We start from the raw sequence: 27,769 nt of genomic DNA on the forward strand, positions 1-27,769 counted from the left end.
CTTGTGGGCTACATCGGAACAAAAAACATCACATTTTCGCCTCGCGCCTAAAATCTGACGGCTCCTGTGCTGCCTCCTACAGTTCATGCAGGCTCCCTATTAAGGTCTATTAAAGTAGTTAATAACACCCTCTCTCATAGATGAATGACAACGCGATATTTGAAAGATAGCTATCTGTTTCGAGTAAGAAGGTATTCATTCATTCTTTCAAATTTTTACTCAAATTCATAGATGGCGTTGATTTCTACTGCCAACCTCGGTGCTATGTAGTTAAACAAGCTTGATGTAGATGGCGTTGTTTTCAATACTTAAGTTACTGGCAATATCGTTCGTGTCATTCACGATGACACGCAGATTTGTCAAATGTAACCTTCACTAACATGACAATACGAGTTAAGGCACACGTCTTCGTGAATCATACGATCTATATGTGCCTAAATGCATGTCTGCTGTGGCTTAAGGGTTCCCAGCAAGCTCGGTTCTCCATACAAACGTAGTTACGCTCTCATTTTAAAATGACTGGCTAGATTGCTCTGAAACTTTGTACTTACAAACACTCACTTCACTTTTCAGGTAAATCTAGAGCTGTAATTAGTTTATGTAGCCTCAGATACCATATTTAAAGAATACAGCGAATTTAAGATTTTCATTCAAAATTTGTTTTTGCTCTATTTTTTTTAACAAGTATACGGACCGCCTGATGGTAAGCAGTCGCCACAACCTATAGACGCGTGGAACTCCAGAGGTCCTTTTAAAAGCCTATGCTATATGTCGTTCGTTTTCTAAGGCGAAAACACAGACATAACATGGCGGAACAATATAAACTAATTAGACGCATAGATATATTGCGAAGAACGTGTACATGGCATGTGGCGGCACGGACCCCGACTCCATAAAGGTAGGAGATTAATTTGTCGGGAAAACTAATAAATTCAAATACCTTGGTTCTGTGCTGCACGAATCTGGTGAAATCGATCACGACGTCCAAGCCCGAATAAGTGCTACTTGGGGAAAATGGCGAGGAGTAACCGGTGTCATCTACGACCCTAGGATACCGGTGAAGCTAAAGGGCCTTGTGTACAAAGAGCATCATCCGCCCAGTCCTACTATATGGTAGCGAGACCTGGCCTGTCCTCGGAAGACATGTCCACCAGCTTCACGTCACCGAGATGAAGATGTTGCGATGGATGTGTGGCGTTACGCGATTAGATCGCATATGTAACGAACACAGCCGCGGCAACCTCGGAATCCGTAACGTAGCGGATAAGCTGCAGGAAAGTCGCCTCCGATGATATGGCTATATAAGCCGTAGACCAGTAGGCTAAGTCGGAAATAGATGCCTCAACCTCACTGTCCAAGGCCCTAGATCACACGGCCGCGGTAGGCCTTAGAAGCGCTGGCTGGACGTCGTGACAGCAGACATGGGAGACAACAATCTCACACCTGAGGATGCCGAAGACCGGGCAAAGTGGAGAAGATTAAGTAGGAAAGCGGACCCTGGCGCTAGGCCGGGAAAACGCTAGGTTGAAGAAGAAGAAGACGCATAGATGTACTTATCCCTGTAGTTGACTCTGTTCACCCTCATATCATTGTGTGTGCAAATGTTCATTACAATCGAACACGTAGTTTTAAAATGAGAACGGAACTCCGTTTATATGAGAAGGTGTAATTCGGCCGAGCTTGCTGGAAAAACGAAAAAAAATTTAAATACGTATCTTACAAAAAAAATGTCGCATTCGCATTAAGGTAGACATCCCAAGACAAAGGCAAGTACGCTTTTGTCAACTTATTAGTAATTTATATCAGAATGAATTGAGATGAGAACATAGGTACCTACTGTGTTTAACTCATCAACTCGCTATTATAATATGTTCGCAAAAATGTTATGGACTTTTTATTCAATCTCGTGGGTTCGCCGACGTGCATGCAGATTTTCGTCTTAAATCTAAGTACGATCGGCTACTATCTACAATGTAGCTTATTTATAATTGGGTTCCCAGTTCAAGTTCACGTTGTGTATTTACATATAACATCCCAAAACACACAGCTTATCAGCACAATAGAAATGGAATTACTAAGTCAACGGTTCCATTAGTTGCCATAAATAAAACTAGACAAGTGTAAAGTAACTGATTTATTGCTATAAGTTTAATATATATAAATATAGACAACATACCAATATAGGTAATTATTAATAGGCATTCGTACGCCACGCGTATCTCGTATTATATTACGAATCAAATATAGCGGTGAGATGAAGTGTAGGCAATTAAATTAGAAAATCACACGTAAGCATATTTAATTTAAAGTCATCATGTACACTAAGATCATAAATATGTATCAATTCTTCAATTTATTTATAAAACGTACATAGGCATAGGTATACAAAAGTATGACCTTGACTGCAGAAGTTGCTAATGTCAATAGAGTTATAAAATGTACCCCTTCAAGATAATTTATCACTTACTTATACACCCGTAGTGATATTAACATGATAATTAGAAAACAGCATAACTAATATAGTTGTTTTACATATTTTAGTCTGATAAAAAAACTACTTCCATGCATAAAAAAAATTATATACTTATAAAATATTTTACCTACGTGTTTATCATAATGTTTTCTTATCATAAGCCTTACGTCTAATTAAGTTTTTTACTCATAAAATTACTTAAGGATAAAGACTTTGGTATATTTTTATTCTAAATACATATTTAATGCTACCACTAGCTGAGACGTTGCTATGGTTATCCTGTTTGAAAAATCGATTAATAAATGTAATAATAATAGAATAAACATTTTATTAATTCATGCGTACATAGTAAAAATAGTAATTCCACTCTTCATATTTAACAAGTTCTTTTCTGTATATTATATAACATTTTAACAAAATTTTGTGTACCTACCTTATTTAATTCATTAATATAAAATAAACAGCCCATCAAGTAGATATCAAGAGATTCAATTCTGGTCGAGCCAGGTCGAGCAAAAAAGCGGCACGGCCGTACTATCCTTTTCTCAAAGCAGTTCAGGCTATTTTCGACCCCCTTATAACTTCGTCGTGGATAAAACTAGAAGTCTGAATTTTCAATAACCAAGCAGGCATTGTATAAACACAGTATATTTCAAATTTCATTCAGTTTGAACCAGTAGTTTAAGAATTATAAATAGTCAGTTTCTTAATTTTGTCACTCATCCACTGACTGACCGACCATCAAAACTCAAAGGCACTTCTAGCAGACATATAAGCTTTCAAATTAGAATACAATTACTAGTTATGTTTTTGATGGCATATATCTATCTATTCTCCATATCAATATGAAAAATCTTTTATGTTTTAAATAAACAGAATGAGTTGGCCATTCTGTTTATCATAGCATGAAAACACAATGTATTTCACAAGTAATCAATATTAAGTATATTGAATTAGATTGTTTAGTGCGATTGCCCAGTCAATCAATATATTTTAAACATAAAGGATTTTTAATATTGATATGGTCACTATAAGTTGTTGTTAGGTTAGGTAATTACGTAATAACTTAAGACAAAAGGTCCCATAAGTAGGGACGGAATAAATTGACCGCCTTGGTATTACATGAATCTCACAACTTTTTACTGTAGAAGAACTGAGTTGAAGTGAGTTACGAGACTTGGTTTATTTTTAAAAGTTATGTTTTTGATGGCATATATCTATTCTATCTGTTATATTTAGTTCATAATGTCAGTTCCGTTATATACTTTGAATTCACGTATTCATGCATACATTAACAATATAAAACAATCTAAAACTCTATAAAAGTAAAGGCAATGTACTGTATATCTCAAGAACTATTTCAAAGACATGTAAAACTTATAGGTACAATATTAGGTAAAATAGATTTTTGTTTAGCACAATACACACAAAAAAACTTATAAGAAAATGTCAACATAAAATCAAAACAAAAGACACAAAGATTTTACGAAATAGAATATAATATATACGTATCAGTATTGCGATACAACGAGGAAATGCCGCCAGCATCCTTGGTACAATGCCTCAAGGGCCTATTTTAGATATAAGCTAGTTATAGTAATCATCTGTATATATCCATTATGTATATTGTTATTGTCAATATATAAGTATACTGTTATATAAAAGTAAAAAATTGGTACCTATTATTCTTTAGGATTATGCTAAGTTGTTGTCGTCACAGGATTTCTTTGGTACCTTAAGTAATTTTGGTCCTAAATGGTTAGTAAGTAGATATCCTATAGGAGTGGTGATGATTATGGCTTGAACCAGGAGTCGCAGTATGTTTTCTGCGCACGCTAAATCGTTTTCGTAATCCTGGTGGGGGGGCCCCCGGGTGATGACCGCCGTTAGAGCCGTTGGCGCCAATACAGCCTGGAAGCAATTCGTTGGATAAATATAGAGTTCGTCTACAACTCTATACTAATGGGCCTAGTCAGGGACACCCATGGGCGTAGGTAGGTACAGGCGGGGGGGCAGCTGCCTTGGGTACACCAAGTCCTACGTTAATTATAGCGCGACCTTTGTCACTACCAAGCTGGTGCAGAACAACTGTAGATGGATTCTTAATATTTTAATGAAGATTTGAAATTATTCGTTGTACAGTAAAAATGATAAATGAGAAAGTTATAAGAAGAATACCGGGATACTAGGAAAGTTTTTCGCTTTGGTTATTTTGTATTTATACTTAGTAGGTATAATAAAATTATAAAACACAGTGCCCGCCGCGTCTATCTGTGTGTAAGTTCGAGGATCATATACTACTCAAGTCTGACTGACTGACTACTGACTACCAACACTTACGGCGGCGGCGTTCTTTGTTTTGAATGGTTGGAATGAATGTGATACGGATCATATACTACTTAAGTCTTAAGACATTATCAACACAAGATGCTAATAAAAAATACATGCTGACTACCAACACTTACGGCGGCGGCCTTCTTTGTTTTGAATGGTTGGAATGAATGTGATAGGCTCACTTCCTTCTCCTAGTACGAGTATCTACTAACATTTGGTTGTTGCAAATGTTGCAATCGGTATTAAATTAAAATCTGATCAGAATTCGACATTGCCTTGAAAACTATTATTTTCAGTATTATCTCAGTGAAATGCAGATTTTTTTGACGGAGTAAATTTCGTTAGTTACTGTGTGGATATTTTGTGTTAATTTATAAGGTTTTATTCCGTAGTGGTTTGTGTGTTATGTGTCAGATAGTAGATAGGTTAAAATCAGTAACTAAAAACATAATTAACCATTTTTACCAACTTCAAAAAGAAGGATTAATAACCATCAATTAAACCTTTCTTTTGTATATGTGTTACCTCAAAACTCCGTTATTTGTTTTGTGAACGCATTTAGAAAATTATTTTTTTGTTTATAAGTATATAGTTCTTAGTTGGTCCCATTTTTATGAAATCCAGTTCTGATAATGGGGTCCACGAGGAATTGAAGAAACTCCTAATACATATGCATATAGTGACTTTTGTATTTTCATCAACAAATCAAAAATTTGCACTCAAAAAAGTGCCATTTGGTAAAGTGGAACTGCAGATAATGACCAGTACGGATCTTTTTAACGACGCGTAGTTCACTTTTGGGTTTTGGCGATTTCTCTTTTTCATTGAGTTTTTTTATCAAGTAAGGTTCTAAATACATTTTTTTCATGGTTCAGTTCTGATGATGAGCTCCATGAAGAGTTGAGGGAACTTTTCAAATCTTGATGGATTCAAATCCTATTTAGTGACATTACTGTTTTGCCAGACAGGAAGGAGTCCTGCAGAATGCTGCGTCACTCATAACAAAATCTTAACATTAAATCAAAACGGATAAGATAAAATATTGTCCCTTTTATATGCTCTAAAAACTAATATATTTGAAACTGGTGCCACGCCAAATATGTAGTTCCAATTCTGGTATAAAAATACCCCCAAATAACTAATGGACAGCTTTCTTTTTTTCTTGTTTTCATAATTCGGATCGTCAGTGTCAGGTCGTCACTTAGCACCGACTTCAAATATATCAGTTGCTAGCGCATATAGAAGGGATACTATTTCATAATTGTTTTCTTTTATAAGTTAGTTTTTTAGATTAATTTGATGTGGAGACTAATGTCAACAAGAAAGTAACTAGAATTATTTATTTAGGAATATTTTTCTTACTCTTTCTCACATCTTTTACAAAATGTCATACAAAAATTAAAACTATAATGTTATATCTGAAATAGGGAGTATTATCTTAAAAATTTATGCTAATAATCAAAGTATGCTTTAGCTATGGTACACAAACGAAAATGTTAGTTGAAATTATCATCAATACTAATTTACACGGTAAAAAAATCTTTGCTAACGTATTTTTGGACCAACATGTAAAGTACGAATTCTAATTTATAATAATATGCCTACCTAATTATTATTTGAAGATTGACTCATTTATTTATTCAGTGTAAATAAGTTAATTTAATCCGTAGGTACATATGGTATTGTAAAAATAGTAGCTTGTTATTCTATTTTATTATTGTTTCCATCTTAAGTCTATAAAATAATTACCTGCCATAAACATTGATAACAACCGTTTTTTTGGTTGTCTTTTGTACGTAAATACCTTAGTAGGTATCTACATGCATATTATACAGTATAGCATACTAGTTGTATACCTAACTTAGCCCGCTAAGCCGAATCCCAGTCCCAGTCCATGTCTTTTCGGGGTCAGCGGAAAGATAAAAAAATAAACTATGCCCATAATATGAATATGCATGTCGTCATAAACTGATCAAACGTTGAAACCTACCTCGACTATGGATTTGGGTACCCAGGTGCAGCAAACGAAGAGTCTTTCCTTGAGTGTCATGTCCCAGCAGACAAGCGCCGCCGTCGTTAGTCTCACAGTCAAACAGATCAGTAGAATTGCTAACCCAATTAACATAACATCCCACAGATCATTATCAATCTGAAAAAAAAAAAACATGTAACAGTAAATTTTGTCGAATTATTTTTCGTTTTTTACATAAGAATAAGAACTAAGCGGAATGTGTTATCGATGTGGATTTCGAAAAAAAAAATTGCCTGTTTAATTTTCTATGGGAGAGGAAATTAATTTTTCTCGATTTCGGGGTTGGTCCCGTATTAAAAGTTGTTAAGTATGACCTATATATTCACCCCGTAAATAATTGCAGGTATGCCGTGAAAATCAAAAATACAGGCAGATAAATAAACGAGTTAGTTTGATATCTATAATAGTAGTACACAATTTATTGGGATCAAAGCCCCTTCTAAATTGAGTTTTAATCAATCTAAAAATACTTACTCGTAATTGAAAGAGCAAATATAAGCGTGACCTTGTTTGCTTTGTGTATATTTACGCTTATGTAACTTCACAACAGTTGATTATTGTGATATATTAAAGCTGTCTATAAGAAAGTAACCTATTATAATCATATAACCAATTTCGAAAATGCCAAAAACTGACGGTTAAAGTTCTTTTTGTTTTCTCAAATATTCAAGGAAAATTCGTCCATGAAACAAACAAACACAAGAGGACTGATATTTTCATTTTGTTTCCCATTATAAAAATACAACAAAACAAAACGCACGCGTGTGTAACAAAACAATAACCGGTGTGGTTTTTCGTGCATTCAATTCAATTCGATTGTTCATTCATTTCTTTGTGTGTCAATGTTGTGAACGGGTGGATTATTGCGTGATTGCCGTGATTGGTGCTTATTACGCGCGGCGCCGCTCAATTAGCTGTGGCCGCTTGTTCAATAACGTTTTCTCGACATGGCCATATCTTTAATATAGAGGGCCTACCGCGAACACCGAAATTCGCAAATTGCGGGCATATTTCTCTTTTACTCCAATTAAGGTGTAGTGAGTGACAGAGAAAGATGCCTGCAATTTGCGAATTTCGGTGTTCACGGTAGTTCCTCTGATTAGTATTTCCTATACTTATTCGAAGATGACTTGCTGTTGTAGAGTCTATGCGGATAGAGAAGAGTCGTGCAATGTATGGGGTCCGATACATTCCACGACTCTTCTCTTTCCGAACAGACTCTATAAGTAAAGCCCCATTTCGATGGTTCAAGAACTTGCATGCAATTTTCGTCACATTGCGCATTTCGGTATTTGGTCGATCTATCGACTGAATTCATTGTACTCTGTAGTTAGCAATGTATTGCATGATTTGCATGCAAGTTCGTCAAAAGTCTAAATAGGGCGTAACAAATTTAATTTAATTAAAACAAAAATAACATATAAACTGAAACACTAAAGAAAAAGTGACCAAGTCCACCGGTGGCCGAGGCGGGAGTCGAACTCGCGTCAACCCGCCGCCTGGGTGTCTGCCAACCCCCCGCCGCCGCGGTTTTTGGTTTTTGCGGGCTTTTCTTTAGTGAGATATGTTTGACATCTATTTTAGTGTATAATTTATATATCGTAGTGTGAATACTTAAAAAACGCAAATCAAAAATATTTCATAAAATAATTTGATTTGTTCCCTAGTTGGAAGAATAACCTACCACCTACCCTATGAAATACAGATCACGACGCTAACCGTAGTAATCTTCTTAGAGTCGTCACTTTAATAATTTAACTATATGTACATAGTTACGTGTATCTTAATTGTCATTATCTAACTACTATACTTATTTTTTGTGACTTTACTAACGCGGCCTGTGCTGTGTAAATTTAAGCAAATTGATTAATTTTTAAGAGTCCTATCAATGCAGAGGCGGTCAAACGGAGTCTTCAACAAACCAGCAGTTTTGTTAACATTGATTGTATATTTCCTGCATGAAAAGTAGTTTGATGACCTACCATAACAATGTTTAAAGATGAATCCAAGATAATAAATTATCCGATAATTTTGAGTGGCTCAAACACCTTGAATATCTATTAGGTAGTTACTTTAGCAATTCCTTGAAAAGTTCTCTATTATGCACCCGAGCATGTCAGACACACTACTTGGAAGAGCCTGGAAGCTGCAGATGCCACATGAATTTAAAAATACCGGTTAAACCATTTTATATTCATATCAGACAAACACCAAAGTTTACCGGAGACCACGGATGCTGCAAAGTATGGAAAGCTTCGAGAACTACTAACGAAGCTGAATTCATTTCGCAAAAAAAAAACTTGTGCGTTGTAGAGTAACGCCTACAAAAACTACTTAATCAATCTGAAATGCCCTTGTCTAATTTAGAAACATTCCTTGAAATTTTTTGCCCATTTCGTTCTATTTTATTTGTGTAGGTATGTACTAGACTACTATGAGTAAGTTTGGATGAATGCTGTTGTTGATTAATCATATTTTTAAACGAGGTATTAAAAAGAATGTTGTACACAACGTATGCTTGCTAAATTGAGGAACATTTCGTGGCATTTAATTTTACTGTATTGTTTGTTCCTCGTTCTTTCGTGTTTAATTGTTATGTGGTGTCCCAAGGTGTTGAAAGTCCATTTACAGAAATCTGTCTATTCTACGTTTTAGGATGAGTTGCCGCAATAGTTGGGCAGGGTTTCTATTTATTTTATCTACACCTATTAATATCGTATACCCTCCATAATGCGTAAAAATCCGCAAATTGCGGTTACCATAGAGATAAGCTGTTTTCTTAGAATTCGATTTTATAATGATATTCAAATTTCAAACATCAATTATGATTTGACCTATATTCCAATATCAGTCGAGAAGATGTTTTATTCGAATGAAACATGTCTACCGCGAACATTATCTCATATCTCACACGATACGGCTGTTAGGGCCGAATCTAGTTTGTTTCTGAATACAGGAAACTACGGTTGCGTGACATGCGTGAAAAAAGATTTCATTTACCACCATGTGACCGTCACATTGTGACGTTCAGTATGAGTTGTTCTAAAAAAAATTTTTTTTTTTGGTGTTATAACTTGATTATTGCCCCACTTACATGTAAATTTCACCATATAATTTACCGTTCGATCATTCAGTCTATAATAATCGAGCGATGTTTTAGAGACGCTACTTGATATCTGTGACAGAACAACAATACCGCAATGCCGGTCGTAATATGCGTTTCCCGAACAGTGAACAGACCAAAGAGAAGTTCTAATATGTGTGAAGATAAAGCAGTGTATGTAACTGTACATAATTTTGTAGCAGTCATATAAACTAATAACAACTGGACTCATCTGGAAAGAGCTGGAAGTAGCAGCTCAGGATCGCACCAAAAATTTTCTTCGAGCCCTATTTCCTTAACGAGGGATAAAAGGATTACATCATAATCATCACATAAACTAATTAAAATGAAAGAAAAACTCACTACAAAGAAAGTGCCCGTGTAAGCAAACACAGTTGGCTCACAGGCAGCCCAAAACACCCGGTAGGCTGTAGACGCGGGGTTGTTGTTTAATTTCCATCCGTCTCGCGCCCAGAACATTGCGGCCGTTGCGTTGCAGGCCAACACAGCAACTCCAGCTAAACATTCAAAACAAACATTATTTCTAATTTGACTACAATTCAATGAACATAGTTATGCTGGATGATGATGATATTTAACCTTAAGTAAGCATTGCTCTCTTTATGGTATTGTTTGTTTTGATATAAAATTAAATAAAATATTTACACGTTAGACGCTTCAGGTAATTGTATAAAAGTGTATTTATTATTAGACGATAATTTGCTTTCTACCGGTGCATTACGGATTTTAGTCTCTTCTCCTGTTATATGTATGAAGTTTAAATTTGAAAAAATAACTTTTATTCGGATAATTGTTATCGTTATAGCATGTTACAAATGCCTTTCCGTTATAAAATGTTCATTTAATTGCTTAAAATAATAAATAAAAAGTACAAAAATTACGTGCGAAATTCTAATGAGCGAAACGTAATGCCATTGGTCGAAACGTCACGTGACGTCATAGTTCAGACAGATTTGTTGTTTTGTTCTACGTCGCACTGATTTTGAATGAAATCTGCTATAAAAATGTATTTTAGTTGTCGACTACTTCTAGATAAACACTTGGTTGAGTTTCAATACTGTTAATATTTAAATTTGCACGTACTTACAATACTTACACACAACACATCGATCAAAAGTTTCAACGCCAGCTACACACTAGTTTGCATTTAGTAACACGAAATTACGGATGTTTTTGCATTATTGTAGGTTTGTCGATGCATGTATTATTGTAGATGTCTATCACCAGTAAAACTTCAGTTAACTTATTCTTAATAATTACAATTCAGAAACAATACATCCAAGTATTTTCCTTTCCTCCCAATATCCGTTTCACCCGAGTTTATTGTACGTTTCGCTTTTTTTTTAATTTTCGCATTCCCACCAATAGGCAAAGACTCGCCAACAGTGCCAACTTCAGAGCTAATCAGTAATCAGCCAAACAAATTGTCATTTTAAAAGATCTTTTAAATAAAAACATTGAAAAAATATTGAAGCACACCCAACTTGTTAGTAGAAAAATGCAAGAAATTAAAATTTTCTATGGGAAGTTGTTATGTTATAGTTACTTAACTTAGGAATTAAAGGAATTAAATATACTTAGTGTAATAAAATTAAAATTGTAATTGTAAATATAATCAAATTGTCGCTCACGGGCGCAAACTAACATAGAATAATTAATTATGCATGTATGTATCTCATTAAGTGAAATGTATATTTCTTTTGAGATCAATAAAAAACTTTAACCACAAGTCAACTCCTGCCTACAATTTTTAGGGTTCCGTAGTCAAATGGCAAAAAACGGAACCCTTATAGATTCGTCATGTCCGTCTGTCTGTCCGATTATGTCACAGCTACTTTTTTCCGAAACTATAAGAGCTATACTGCTCAAACTTAGTAAGTGGATGTATTCTATTAACCGCATTAAGATGTTCACACAAAAATAGAAAAAAAACAATAAATTTTGGGGGTTCCCCATACTTAGAACTGAAACTCAAAAAATATTTTTTCATCAAACCCATACGTGTGGATAGGTCTTCAAAAATGATATTGAGGTTTCTAATATAATTTTTTTCTAAAATGAATAGTTTGCGCGAGAGACACTTCCAAAGTGGTAAAATGTGTGTCCCCCCCCCCCGTAACCTCTAAAATAACACAATGAAAAAACTAAAAAAAATATATGATATACATTGTCATGCAAACTTCCACCGAAAATTGGTTTGAACGAGATCTAGTAAGTAGTTTTTTTTTTAATACGTCATAAAATAAAATAAAAATTTTTTTTCATCAAACCCATACGTGTGGGGATAGATACCCCATTTATCATACATCTAAAATTGGTGATTAAAATTGTGTACTTGTGAACGCTAATAGATGAGATTGATGCCAATTCATTTTCTGATCAAATTGGTCAATTTGATCATCCCGTCTGGACGAGCGTTAAGAACTGGCAAATTGTCTATGCTATACAATTTAAAAAGTTTTGTGCAAAGGTTTTACTAAAGAATATGCAGTTCTATATTGTATATAAATTCGTAAATACTTATATACCTAGTTGAATCAAAAACTTTACATTATATTAATAAATATATGTGATATACAGGCTTCATACCTACTGCTTACTTCCGAAGCTGATGGTACAGCCCAAAAGGTAAGAAGTAATTTGTTACCAGATCGATTGATATCTACAAACAAAATTGGTTTACTCTTGTATACTTCGATTTAATTTATATTGGAAATAATATTGAGTGCTATTGTACAGTACATTGTGAGCTGCACTTTTATTTCTTTGTATGCTTTGGCAATAGATAATGCCTATAGAATGGTTTTCAGGTTCATCCATGGCATTTAATAATAATTTAATAATAAAACGAATTATTAGTTTCGAGTAGCTGAAATACATGAACAAGATTAGTAACAAATGTCAGTTGTGGCCGAACTGTGACGTCATCGGCTCTGTAGAATTCGCGCCAAAAGTTATGAGCGTTTCAACCGCTCAAAATTTATCAAAATCTTAAATATTTAAAAAAAATATAATGTAAAGATTTTTAAAAGTATTTTTATTTTTTCCGGTGTTCAACTGATATAAATGATGATTTAAAAAATTTAAAAAAAAAAAATCATGCATGAGGCTAATTGTAAGTGTCCAGGGATGAAACTATTTACTTCAAATAAGAACTTAAATATGTGCCAATTGTGCAGAAAAAGCATAAAACGGGTTTATTGTTTTTTAAGAAGTGTTTATTCCTAATAAAATTTTGTTGTCACTAAGTACTTAGCAAATATTTCGTTATAAACTCTTTGAAGCTTACTTTATACAGGTAAGTACTTAAAAAAATTACCACTACAATATAACTTAATTAAGTATAAACTACACAATGAAACAACAATGGAACAAATGAAATTATTAACATAAGAATAATTGCTTGAATGTAGAAAAACAACTACTCTCTAAATAAAGCGCAGGAGCTCAGGGGCCTTATTCGAGATGCACAACTGTCAAATTTCGCGTCCACATCAAATCAACACTTGATTCTATCGCATGTTGATTGTATCAAGTGTTGATTCTATCAACTGTGGATATTATCATTTGGAACAATCAAAACTCATTCATAGAAAAAATAATCAAACAAAAATCAACTTTGTTTATTACTACTATATAGTTTGAAATGGCTCTGAACTCGAAGTGGTTCGGTTTGATTTGATTGTCACCTGACTGTGGATTGCTAATGTCAAATTTTGACAAGTGTTGATTTTATTGCTAGACTTTATTGTCCATGGGCTTGGGCACCATCTTGGATTTTTTGACGTACGACAGGGAATACCCTTCCTTTCCTACAATATATGGCATAGAGTAAAGCGTCTTTTTTTTTTTAAACATAAGTTTACAGGAATCAGCGACATCTTGTATTCGATAGGATAAGTAATGCGCTATGAACAATGCGGCGGCGAGTAGTGAAACTGTACCTGACAACGTCAATCAATTAAAAAGTGACCACACAGTTGATGGTCGATAAAGGCGATTATTAATTGAATTTTAACGACAATAAAGAACTATTGACATGCGATCTTTTAGTTGAACCCACACCTACACGTCGAATAATGCTCGCTCCACATATTCTCCTATAAACGCTCAAAATTGTAAAAAAAATTGATGCAATTTACTCCGCACCCAGTCTCAATTTGCTTCTAAACCACATTCACGAACCAAGTTGTAACCTAACACATCTGTAAATATAAGGCATATGATTTAGAGATAAAGTCCGTTTTTTTTAAATTACGAGATGGTTCATGAATAACCTTTATTATTATAAAAATAAATCTACATTTGTAAAAAAAAATTCTGTATTGCGCTATTACATAATGCATAAAATTGATATGAAGATAGGTACCATAGCAGCTCGCTCACTTGGTCTATCAACAACTATTTTAATGCTCTTTGTACTCGTATACGCGACCCCATTGTATGTACAGTCGCCATCAGATATATCGGAACGCATGTATGAGATCTCAAATTATTAAGATAAGACCTACTGTACTGTCTATATTACTTACCAAGACCTAAGTACCTATTATTTATATGTACCTACACAAAGAGAATTCCTATGTTAAAAGGAGATGAAATACATATTTTGTTATTCAACTACAAACAAAATAAAATTTATCTTTTTCAGTTAACACATTTTTTTACCGATTTCTTTAATAAAATAAAACATTAAAGTATTATGTGACTATAATTCATTGTCTTCGGTGTAGATTATTTACTGATGTTCCAATTTCCTGTATCAGTTTGGTACCAGGAAATATAAAAACTACACCTCTTCAAAAACTTTGCTAGTAGTTCGACATCTGTAAGTTTAAATATAAAACATGATAAAAACACTTAAGTCAAAAACGTATACATAAAATATTTGCCCTATATTCTGGTCGCTCGGTAGGGTGCCCAGAAAGCTGGGTGCATTTCCGCGCTGGTTAACAATGCTGATCCTCTGGTCACCAGAAGCCTATATAAGGCGCTCTCATAGAGCCACGCTAGTGCCCTAGAGTTTCAAATTCAACCCCAAGTGCCACAAATATGTAGTTAAGGGTTTAAATTCTGGATCAAGAACATGGAATACTATTCGCTAGTAAGGCCATAGGTATTAGAAAAAAATAATAGTAGGAGACGGCCGTGGTCATGGTAGGTGGTACAGGTGGGCCAGGCAAGCTCTGAAATTATGCACCTATTTTACTATAACTTTGTTCACCTGTGTATATTTACTGTTTCCATGATAATCATTTTTTATATGTAGCCCGTGTAATCGGGCTGTATAATTGGTCTCTTATTTTTTAACACAAAATCATAATTTTAATTCAATAATTAATGGTGTTTTACATATTAATCATTAATGTACCTATTTTGCAAAATTTTCTTGCATATAATAATATTGTTTACTTCAATTGACGTGTTTATTATTTTCGTTACTATGTCAACGTTATTACTTAAAAAATTATAACGTGAAGGTTGAGTCCGCAGTACAGTTACAGTTTACGTACATAGTGGCATTAGCTCAGTCGGATTAGGACCAAACTCGAAATGTCTGAACAGTCATGAAATTTGGTATGTATATACGCCCCTTAAAGGCCCCTTTTTCATGCCCACACCATTTGACATTTGGGGACCTCGAGGAACCGCAGCCATCTTGGAAAATGTGGACCATCCAGGAGAAATTCGCGTTTTACTCTAAATCTACGTTCTTTATTCAATATTCGTGTAAGGCAACATTCAAGCTTATAAAATTCGACATAAAATAGTTTAAGACATCTTTGCGAAAAAAAATGATCTTGCTTTAAAAAATACTTGCTAAACCCAGATTTAGCCCTTATACCCTTTCATGGGATATTCTTAATAGGAAACTTGGAAGAATAAAAATTCCACTTTTAACTATACATTTGTACATAATCTACCCCAATATCAATATTTTACTTGACTGCAACTTAACCAGAAAGTAGGGTTATGGGTATAAGTACTGAGGATTCAGGACACCCTGTAGCTTAGGATACTGGACGGATTTTTTAAATGGGTGTACTGAATCATCAGTACTTATACCCATAACCCTTCTTTCTGGTTTAGTCACAGTAGAGTAAAATGTTAATATTGGGGTAGACCACGAACAAATGTATAGTTAAAAATAGAATTCATATTCCTCCGAGTTTCCTTTTAAGAGAATGTCCCCTGGAAGTGTATAAGCGTTAAACTTAGATTCAGCAAGTATTCTCTATAACAAGATGTATTGTTCTGCAAAGATATCGAGGACTTTTTTGTGTAGAATTTAATAAGTTTTAATGTTGACTGTTGTGTTGATGGTACACATTTTCCAAGATGGCTCGGATTCCTCGAGGTCCCCAAATGTTAAATGGTTTGGGCATGAAAAAGGGGCCTTTAATTTATATACATAATACATTTCATGACTGTTACAGAGATTTCGAGGTTGGTCCTAATCCGATTATGCTACATTGTACGTCCGCAGCAAATTCGGTTCTCCATACAAATGTAGTTACGCTCTTATTTTAAAATGACTTGCTAGATTGCTCTGAAACTTTGTACTTACAATAGGATATGGTATGCCTATGCCTATAATTAATTTAAAACATAAATGTGAAATGAGAGCCAATTAAGTTCAATATTAAGAATATGTGTCGTTGTTGACTCGCCGACAACGGAATTGAGATCTATATGGGTGCCATGTTCTGTGCTGTGTAGAAAATCCTGAAATTATAAAGGATTTGTCATGGCTAGTTTTTACGTATAGGCTACGTATCACCGAAACGTCACAAACACCACGAAGGTTCCACCTATATTCTTATACGCTGCGGAGACCTGGACTATCCGAAAGACAGAGGAGAAGACGATAGACGCCCTAGAAATATGGTGCTGGAGGAAAATGCTGGGGATATCCTGGACCGAGTTTCGGACTAATGTCTCCATCCTTAAAGAACTCCGTATCAAGCAGCGCCTTTCGACTCTCGTAAAGACCCGCATACTCAGTTTTTTCGGTCACGTCTCGAGGAGGAACAACGACTCCATACAGCGTCTAGTGGTGCAGGGTAGAGCAAACGGAAAAAGACCGCGCAAAAGGCCACCTATGCGATGGACTGACCAAATCAAATCTGCCATGAAGGGTCCCCTGAACGCATTTGCCAGAATGGCCCCCAACCGCGAAAAATGGCGAGAAATCGTACGGCAAGCAACATCTGCGCCTGATATCAGCAGTTGACCACGACGCTCTGCAAAGAGTACAACGACAAAGAAGAAGAAGACGTATCATATTTGTCTAAAATTTGGTTTGTTGGTACACACACAAGGGATAGTCTCTAGGGGACGGGGTGCCACACTCGTCAGCGCGACGGCGATATTTTTTACCTTTTACCTAAAAATCTCAAATTTGTGTACGGGCTTAGCTCCTGTTTCGTCTTACGCCTGAATTTAACAGATTCTGACTCACAGGGGGCTTTGAGCATGCTGTTGCGTTCGTTTTCAAATTTTGAAAAAAAAAGAACTAGCCTAACAACACAATAAATGCTTGTTTTTCCGCATTCTTCACTATATCTCCCTGTCTCACTACTATCTGACCTTCTAACCCAGAGGGGAAAATATACCTTATTGGGGCTACTCCATCTTCCTCATGATAATATATTTTACTTTACTGAAAAGCAATCGGTACATGTTACAAGATGCACATTGTTAAGAGCCGGGGTTAGAACCCACGACCATTGGTTTTAAAATGAAGCTTTGTATATAATTTGTATTTTTATAATAAATCTGTTTTCTTGTTGACATTTTGTGGTATTGTATTGCTTAATGTTAATTGTCAAGATAATTCTTTCATCCTGGACAATTGTCACATGCGTCACATGTACGTTTTTATGATAGATCTACATCGACGCAACTGCATGTCATTGTCAAAGAGCATATAATCACTACGTTTTAAGAGACGGGACTTCCATACTAGCGAGTGGAATCAGTTTGTTTCGCAAATCATTACCAAAATGTACGACAAAGAACTGTCAAAGAACCATAGTACCAACATAAGCGATTTAAATAGTGTAGTACGCTACACGCTTACGATTCTTATCGATATCGATAAAATGGGGAGGGTTGAAACATAGGCTCCTGTCTACAAATTTTGTACTCGAAATCAGGTTAGCATCGAGTCCACATTTAAGTTGTATGTTATATAGTGGATAGTTCTTAATTGGACTACTATCTGGTCGGGCTTAATGTGGACCCGAATTATTTTAATACAGTTTTTAAGTCGTGTTTTTTTATTTTATTAAATGCTTGATTTTCATAATGATGTGCACATACATGTTTGAATAAATGTAACTTTTCTATGGGAAGATGTATCAGGTCTTCGTTCCCAACAAATTTGGCCCACTGCCTGCATCTGAAAACATACAGCCTTGGAAAAACATGACTTTATCTACAGTTTATATTCCATGTGTTTGCTAATGAGATGATCAACTGATTATTTCGCGCTAATATGCATCTATAAATCAGGTTTTTCGGCATCCAGTTATCAACAACCCTTTATCAATGCTTTAACTTTTTATGTATTTATATGTCACACATGAGAACGGGTCTGGCCTTGTTGGCAGCGACCCTGCCTATGAAGCCGATGGTCCCAGGTTCAAATCCTGGAACGGGCATTTATTAGTGTGATGAGCATGAATATTTGTTCCTGAGACATGGGTATTTTCTATGTATTTATAAATACTTATAAATTAGGTCTATGTACATATATATATACATTATTGCACAAACTGACTTAGTACTAAAGTATGAATGGCATGTGTTGTGGGTATATATATATATCGTTGTCTAAGTACCCACAACACATGCCATTCATACTTTAGTACTAAGTCAGTTTGTGTAATAATGTCCTATAATATTTCTTTATTTATCATAAAAACAGAGATTAATTTTCTTACATTTTAGGTTAATATATTAAATAATCACTAGATAAAAAAAATATGTTAACTAATGACCATGAATGCATAAGTAATAGATAATTTATGCATTATTAATCTTCGACGAATTAATTATGGTCATATTGCATGCTAGTTCTAAGGAAATTTCACATATTTAATTTAATTATTTACACTGATATACAAATAAAACTACAGTTATCGATAGTTATAGTACATCCCTAGTTCACAACGAAAAATAATGTAAAATATCTAATTTTCGATGTGTTTATAGCCTGCTGACCCAAAATAAGGTCAAAAGTATCTAAAGCAATACTTACCAGTCTTCATCCAAGGGAAATTTCGCCATAAAATCCCTTTTTTCGTGATTTTCTCGAGTGGCTCGCTTGCCACATATTTCACACTTAGTAAACCGTTTTCTCGCTGGCATTGTAACAAACTCGCTCTTTACTCTGATCACGGTTGACTATTTTCGATTTTTGCACTAAATAATAAAGAAATTACACGAAATACCCGAACAAAACATTGAAGCCTTCAAAACAAACAAAGCAATTAGGCTGACAGTAGACTTGATGTAAACTTGACAGAATAAATAGCACTGACGTTTTCTTTTTCTTCGTTGGCAATGATTTGCGAAACAAATTCGATACAAAACTTTTCTCTTCCTAGTTGCGTCAGCCTGATCGGAATTTGGCAGCTAACTCCATCTTGCGTCCAGTAGAAGAATCAAAATCGTACAGGTAAAACTACTCTCTGCCTTAGGATCCCCTTTTAAATGTCATAAATCCAAACATGGCAGCCATACCCATCGACAAAAAAGTCTACCGTTGATCTAATTTCATTTGACAGTTAACTAATACGTATTCGACACGCTTATATTTGACAACTAGAATCCTGACTAGAGCTGGGACTGCGTACCAAAAGTACGTCTCTGTTACTCGTACCAAAAGTACGTCTAAAATACCAGTTTTACGAGTATGGCCCCCAATAGGCAGTTTACGTATTTGCCGTGCTTAGGCGTCTTACAAATAAGGATTATTTATACAAATATCGACTTATTATTTCGGTAAGGGTCGGAAATATGGTGACGTTTTGAGTGAAGGCTATGAATCTATTGTCATATTTTTGTTATATATTATTACATTATTTTTAGATACAACAGACACCCAGACGACCATCTGTTAACAAAATTTTATTTTACCTAAAGTAACGGTAAGAATGGAGGTGTGTTTTATTTCAGAAATCAAAGTCCGTACTTTTAAATACTCGACAAGCTAAAAGTAGTCTATTACAAATAACCTGTTCCAAAAACTATTCCGGTACAACGCCCCGCCTCTAGTGTGGATATTGTTCACTGACAGGTGGTGATAATAGCAATTCGACAAGTCACAATATTTCTCACATCAAATGGAAATCAACACGAAACGTCACTTTTAGCATGTCGAATAAGGGCCCAGGAGGCCTCGTCAACTTTTTCTTTGTAAGTAAGTACCTATGTAATTTAGTTTGTGTCTTCATAATTGTAAAATTGTTCTGAATTCTTTTTACTTGCACTGATTACCTGCACCAATGTACGAGTGCAAACGAGATACGCTGATTTCAAAATCAAAATACTTCTTAAGTTCTCATTGTCGAAAATTTACAATGTTTCCAAATAAATAAATAAATCAAAATTACACGTTAACTTAAAATAAAATAAAACCGGACAAGTGCGAGTCGGACTCGCGCACCAAGGTTTCCGTACTTTTTAGTATTTGTTGTTATAGCGGCAACAGTAATACATCATCTATGAAAATTTTAACTGTCTTGCTATCACGGTTCATGAGATTACAGCCTGGTGACATACGGACGGTCGGACAGCGGAGTTTTAGAAATATGGTCCCGTTTTACCCTTAGGGTACGGAATCCTAAAAATACGAGTTAAGAAGTACATACATACCGGTTCCAGCCCATCCTAAGCGCACGAGGAAAAAGTTGGCAAATAGTCCGCCAACCAGCACAAACAGAACCCGGAGCTCGACAACGTAATAGTCGTGCGAGTGTGGTGCTAGCCCTGCCAGGATGCCCCAGGCTACTCCCAGTATCACGCCCACGAACAGAGTCGACCCAGCCTGAGAGCAACAAAATAACACACTGATGTACTGGCTAAGTAGGCATATTTCTTTTGACTAATTTCCCACATTATTTGTTTTATTAAGCTGTTAACATTTCACGATTCTTGTAAGGTACAACTTAATATATTAAAACAAGCAAATAATAACTTTTAGAAATAAAATGTGCATGGAAAATAAATAAACAAAGGAATCAAGTTTTTAGTCTACCAGGCGTATTCTGATTTTAATAATAGGTTATGAATTAGATCAGAGCCATACCTAATACAGAACTAATTCATAACCTTTTATGAAAATCAGAATCGGTACGCCATGGAAATTTCAATGAAAAGCGACCAGTTCCCATCGCTCTCGAGTGTCTTTAAACGCAGATTGCAGATTTTGAGATTGTAACAAGTATAAAATAATATTTTCAATTTATTACTTAAATTATTTTCCTGGAATTGCATTCAACTGCAGAGTGGAGACGAGGGAGAATTATTATTCGTAGACCAACCGACACAGTTCGTTTAACGCTGTGGCTTACCGCCTGCAGTTATAAAACGGCTTAAAATAAATAAGTCTATCGATTCGACTAGTCTACGGTGGAAGCTGTACTGTAGAGATATTTTTAAAAGGTCACTGGCATGCAAGTTTGATGTTGTAAATCGGCAGAAGCACGCACGTGGAAAACATGCGTGTTGCATGTGTAGCATTCATAGTCGCATGAATATAAACGAATGAGGAATGAGATGCTTGCCAATGCCGGGATATCCCAGAGGAATACAGAAGGCAGTGATGTGCATATAAAGCACGTCTTGCCTTGTCGCACGCGACTTTATACGTCAAGTTGTGCTTTATAAATGAAATTGCACAAAACACAACAAGATGTGCTGTGCAGGAGTTACAAGATCCCGTTGTTTGTCACCAACATAGTATAAAATACCTTGATATATTTATACAATTCGGTTTCTCCCGTGAATATGAAGCTGAAGATGAGTCCGTAGACGCCGACGCTAAGCGCGGTGTCGGTGCCGCCCGCGGTGCACACCAGCTGCGCCCAGTTGCGAGCGGAGCCGCTGGCGGCGTTTAGTCTCGCGACGCTGGGCATCACCACCGCCCACGACAACGAACAGTATACTGAACCAAGTAGGAAACCTAGAAAATAATTCTAAAGTTAATATATAATTAAAGAGTAATGAAAATGGGCCCAATCGCATATAGATAATTTGCCTTTTTAGTTGTATTTTCCTAATCTTCATTGCATTTCGCTTGTTTCTGTACCCCTAGTGTAAATTTATTCGATGGCGTAACGTGACGTACGCGTTTGCGTTAAATGTCATTTTGTATGGGATTTTGAGTTTCCAAAACGTTCCGCTTGGCGCGCTGTGTCTAAATCCGATACTTAACGAGACTTAACGCAAACCCGTACGTGACGTTTCGAAATCGAAGAAATTTACACTAGGGGCTCTGTACCCCTAGTGTACATTTATTCGATAGCGAAACGTCACGTACGCGTTTGCGTTAAGTCTCATTTTGTATGGGATTTGAGATTCCAAAACGTCCCGCTTGGCGCTCTGTGTCCAAATCCTATACAAAATGAGGCTTAACGCAAACGCGTACGTTTCGTCACGCTATCGAATAAATTTACACTAGGGGTTCTGTACACTTTGTTTTGAGAGTTTACTGCTACTAATTTTCAAACACCTTACCTGTGTTCCCGTGACATAAGTATATTATAATAAAATAACAAGCTATATGTCATTGTTTTTAAAATATGGGAAAACAATAAAGCTACAATTTGTTCATACTATGTAGGTATTCTTAAACTGAATAAATCAATTTAACAGCAGCAATTTAACAAACACACAAAAATAAACTGAAACCTGGAAATTCATTCATTACGTTACTACAATTTAATTGTCTGTGCAGTATTCAACGGGATATTTGCTAGCGACAGTTTAAAATCCACAAAACAAATTGAAGGAAGACTTAAATGTGAAAATAATAAACGAAACGAGCATTGAATGCTGTTTCCACTGTGAGATTTTGTTTGTAAATCGGGCCTGTAATTGAGGCAGCAACGACAGGTATGAGATATACACGTGTGTGCTTCTGAGATGTTATTCGCAACGCTCATCGAGCGCATCGCGTCAATCCACAATAAATGTAACCTCTGATTACAAACTGTGATCACAGCGCTAGATGTCAAGTTAAACAGGGATGAACTCATAGTTGAGACCATGTTTCTTGTGAATTAGGTAGTAGAAGTCAGTCCTGAGTACAAAGAGAGAGCGCAAAGCGAGCCTGAATGCCAGCGCTTCTGCCGCTTTCAATAATGCACGCCATGCGGTGAAAATGCATTCAAACCCCTTGCAATACGAGTCCCGCTGCAGATTTTATTGAATTGGCTTTGTACCGCACACTACGCTCCCCATTGTGTTCTGCGGCCGTGACAAATTTTATTTTATTACTCTGGGTATATGGAGTGTGACATTCACTAACGATCGCAAATCGGAACTTTATATTGGAAATTTTGCACGGGGAATCTTGATTATAGTAATGTTACCAACTAGGTTAATTAGATTCCATATGTATCTGTACTAATATTATTTATGTGTGTTTATGATTATGACTGTGTATCAATTTATGATCCAATCATATTAGTTGTATTTGTGTTGTTAATTCAACAATATTTTGTACCGTCTACAAATTATTAACTTTGCCCTAAGGTTGGCTGGTAGCATTGCGCTTGCCTTTGGTACGATGTTTTTTTTAATTTAGTGCAATAAAGATTAAACAAATAAATATTATCTTGACTGAATCAAGTCGATAAAGAATTCTAAATACATGTTCTTTATCGTCATGCGATAATCCCAGATATTGTCCAGTGGTAATACAAAGTACTCATAATGTTTAAAGAATTGTAGGCTCTCATTAAGAAATATAGTTATGCAATTGGTGGATAGTACAGTGAACCAAGAAAGTGGTTTATCACTTTTCGACTCTGTCAAGTAATAGAGTCGAAAAGTGTTTAACCACTTTCTTGGCTGACTGTACCTTGAGAATGGCAGAGGCTTACCCCAAATCCACGGGAAGTTCAGCAGGAAATGTGAACACATCGCCACCGCCACCACCTCCACGAGCCACGGAACTCCGCCGAGCGTGGCCACCCGTTGCCAGTTGCTTCTCATGTAGTCCACATTCCATCCCAGTGAACCTTTCCCAAGAACCACTACCGGGTATATTTTCCTGCAGCATGTATTGTAAGTTATTTTATTTTCGATAGTTAGTGCGACAATATTTTACGCTTATCAAAATACATGTCGTAATCAATAAACATTGTGTTATGCAAGTTACCACTATGCTTCGATTTGACGTGTCTAATGTATTGTGTGTCAAAAGTATGCCCATCCTATAAATATAGAATAATTTTCTACCGTAGATAATTAATACGTAAACAATATTTACTTTTAGGTCTTAGGTACGAATATACGTAACACTTATGAATTTTACTCGAGGGTCTCGCGTTAAATACTGGCAGTTCGTTTCTGGTGGTTGAGTAGGTAGATCAATAAAAGAGAACATAAGCTCAGTGGGCCAATTGAAACTAATAATGCACCTACTCTACAAATACCAATAGACGGTAAAGGTTAGATGCACTTCCATTGCAAGCTCATTTTCTCTATCTGAATGGCTAAAGTGCGACAGTTGCTTTTATATATTTTTAATCCAGGTATCTTACCGATTACGCAAAATAGAAGCAATAAATGAGTCTACTTTATAAGGGTTTTTGCCAAACAAAGTAACAACTATTGATTGCTCTTGGGTGCACATCGTAACTATAAATCCGATATTCGTAAAACATTACTTACACAAAAATAAACTGAGACACTGTGGCCATCACACACCTTAAAAATCCATCTATTTCAATGTAGTCGCGCATGTCAAGGAAACCGACATTTTGAGCTAGGATGCCAGTTAAGAGGGCAGCCAGCATCCCAGGCATAGTTGTAAGGGCTTGGAGGGCTTGCCCACTGCCCCAGGCTACCGCTGCCACGAGACCAAGCCGGAACCACTTCCCATCCCACCCCCAGCCGTCGCCCCACTGGCTCCAGGCCAGACCCCATGCCATCAACCCTGTAAACAGTGCCATGTCGTTATCATCATCAAACAGTGTGCACTTTTAAGGGACAAGGATCTGATTATAGAAAGACGACCAACACAATTAAACTGAATAAAATGTTGTAAGGAATGAATTCTTAGCTAAAGTAATTAGTATAGTATTAGTAATTAGTATTAGTATTATTTATTAAAAATATATAACTTAAATAGTTAAATATTTTAAATCTAAAAAGATCTTGGCTAAGCTGGAAAAATAGTTAAGGTTAGTTAATTGAAAGTAACGAATTAAAGTCAATTTAAAGTATAAAGGGGTATAATCACTTTGAATAGTAATTATTATTTTAATATACACGCTAACAGTAAAAGTAGAAATTTGACGTTTGCGCGGCGTAAATGAAATGAAATTACAGAGTTCTTGTTTAGAAATGATAGTTTTATGAGTCAGTCTCTTCTTCTGGTTCTTATGTTTCTCATAAATATTTGCACGAAAAATATATTTTACAAACTGTAATCTATAATTTCAACGATTTTAATTTTTTTTTACACAATGAGATCACAAAGAGAAGTAAGAATGACACTTATAAAACATATGAATATACAAAATACAAATATCAAAAACCATGAGAGTGTTCTTATTACAAATAGTAACATAAAGGTTTAACACGCCCATGGACACCTGCAACACCAGAGGGGGTTGTATGCGCGTTGCTGGCCTTTAAGATGGGAGTACGCTCTTTTCTTGAAGGTTTGAAGGTCGTCCGGAAATACCGCAGGCGACAGTTCATTCCACAGTTTAGTTGTGTGAGGCAGGAAGTTTTTGGAGAAATGCACAGTTGAGGACCGCCAACCATCTAAGTGATTTTGATAGTATAATGTAGAGTCAAGTCTCCTGATTTTTTTCTGACAACTCTCTCAGAAAGTATACATTCAAAAATAATCAAGATTCTTGTGTTTATAATTATTATAAGTAATTTTTTTTTTAATTTTTTTATTATTTCCGTGACGTGTTTTCTAAAATCGATACATTGAAATGACACTCAATGACAGTTATTGGTAAGTATCATCTGTTATTAGCCACTCACTTGCTTTTGGTAATTGTGGTTACCAGCTGTCACCCTTATTTTATTATAATAATAGAAGTCACTGAAAAATATGAAGCAAGTGAGTGGATAGTATTTTGCTTATTTTCATTCATGTGCTTATACACGAGTAAGTTACCTCCAGTTTAGTCACTAAAATATTGGTACTTTTTTTCTTGAAGAGAATACAGATCTTAGTAACCTGTTTTATTTGATTTAACCTATTTAAATTGCTTATTTTTTTTCGCCACTAACAAAACTAACGAAATAACGTACTAACACTAATCATGGGACTTTTACCTTACATATATTTTATATGAAACAATTAAATTGATTATTTCTGAAGGCACACTTCCGAGACAGAGTTGTGCCGTTAAAAAAAAAATATTTAGACTTGGCAATCTATGTACATCATACTTTATTTTTGTTTTGTATTTTTATTGACTTAAACCACTTTTTTCATTATGTTTTCTGCAGGTTACTTTGTTCTATGGACTATAGGGACACAAAATAACGGTGCAGGCATTTACTGAGAATTTTGCAATTATAAAAAAAAAGGGGAAACTGTTGGGTTCGGTACACTTCGGTACGGTAAGGCTCTGAAACCGGTTAAATTTTCAACCCGGCGCAAAACCTTTTAATTTCGGTTTCGTTCGTAATGCCGTTATTTTTAAACCGGTTTTTAGGAGAACATTTCCATAAGTTTATTGTCATATTAACCGATTTAGAACAATAAAAACCGGTTTCTTTCTATGTCGTGTCTTTGTTTACGCGGCACACCACCAGGCCGGTCGGCCGTCTCGGCGCTCTACGAATAAAACATTTGCGTTATTATGAAAGTTCGGAGTAAAACTGAAATAAACCGATATTTACCGCTATTTTTAAAACCGGTTCCGAGCCTTGCTTTAACGGGTACATTATTATAGTAGGTAGAGGTACCAGTCGCAAGGTTTTAATTATTTATAGGTACTAAGCTTATACCGGGTGGGGCTTGTAATACAGGCAAATACTACTCTACCCACCAAACCCTCAACCCTCGCCAAACCAAACGATCCCTTGATATAATACCGAATGCGAATAGGCTACAACTTGCAAAACGCTCGCCAAATGCAATGGGCTGTGAACTCTACAATAAACTACCTTACCATATGAAGATTATCGAAAGTGAGAAGTCTTTCCATAAACGCCTGAAAACGCTGCTATTATCTCGCACACTGTATAGCGTTAAAGAATACCTCACTAATGACTACCCTGAATTTAATTGTAATATTTAATGTAAATATGTACATAATTAGAATGTTTGACGATAATTTTAAAAATACGTATAAGTTTGAGGTACAAATTTATATTGTGTTTTTATAATGAATAAACTATTCTATTCTAATAACATAGATTGTACTCTTCAAACGGTGACAATTTAGTTCTATAACTTTAAAAAATACGAATTCTTCAGACTTCCTATTTTTAATACAACTTAAATATCATCTTCAATGTACGATATCATCATTGTTCCTAATTGATGTTGCTTGCCACGCCTTAAACATAACAAAATTCCCAATACATCGCG

The 27,769-nt window shown here is 35.5% G+C and overlaps 1 protein-coding gene across 4 annotated transcripts in view; it reads right to left on the reverse strand.

Moving 5' to 3' along the window:
* Positions 1-2,119: 2,119 nt before the first annotated feature.
* The window catches only part of LOC133518273 (sodium/hydrogen exchanger 9B1-like), a 33,861-nt gene continuing 8,211 nt past the window's right edge, over positions 2,120-27,769 (reverse strand). For all 4 annotated transcript variants that reach the window (XM_061851926.1, XM_061851925.1, XM_061851924.1 and 1 more), the window contains 7 exons: positions 24,910-25,138; positions 24,081-24,250; positions 21,945-22,156; positions 20,848-21,019; positions 10,306-10,460; positions 6,798-6,956; positions 2,120-4,384 (listed from right to left, as the gene is read on the reverse strand). In XM_061851926.1, coding sequence (XP_061707910.1) covers positions 4,169-4,384; positions 6,798-6,956; positions 10,306-10,460; positions 20,848-21,019; positions 21,945-22,156; positions 24,081-24,250; positions 24,910-25,138 — 1,313 coding nt within the window. In that variant the 3' untranslated portion in view covers positions 2,120-4,168. The remainder of the gene's footprint in view (positions 4,385-6,797; positions 6,957-10,305; positions 10,461-20,847; positions 21,020-21,944; positions 22,157-24,080; positions 24,251-24,909; positions 25,139-27,769) is intronic.

The sequence above is a fragment of the Cydia pomonella genome, chromosome 5 (genome assembly GCF_033807575.1).
Source record: "Cydia pomonella isolate Wapato2018A chromosome 5, ilCydPomo1, whole genome shotgun sequence".
Lineage (NCBI taxonomy): Eukaryota > Metazoa > Arthropoda > Insecta > Lepidoptera > Tortricidae > Cydia > Cydia pomonella.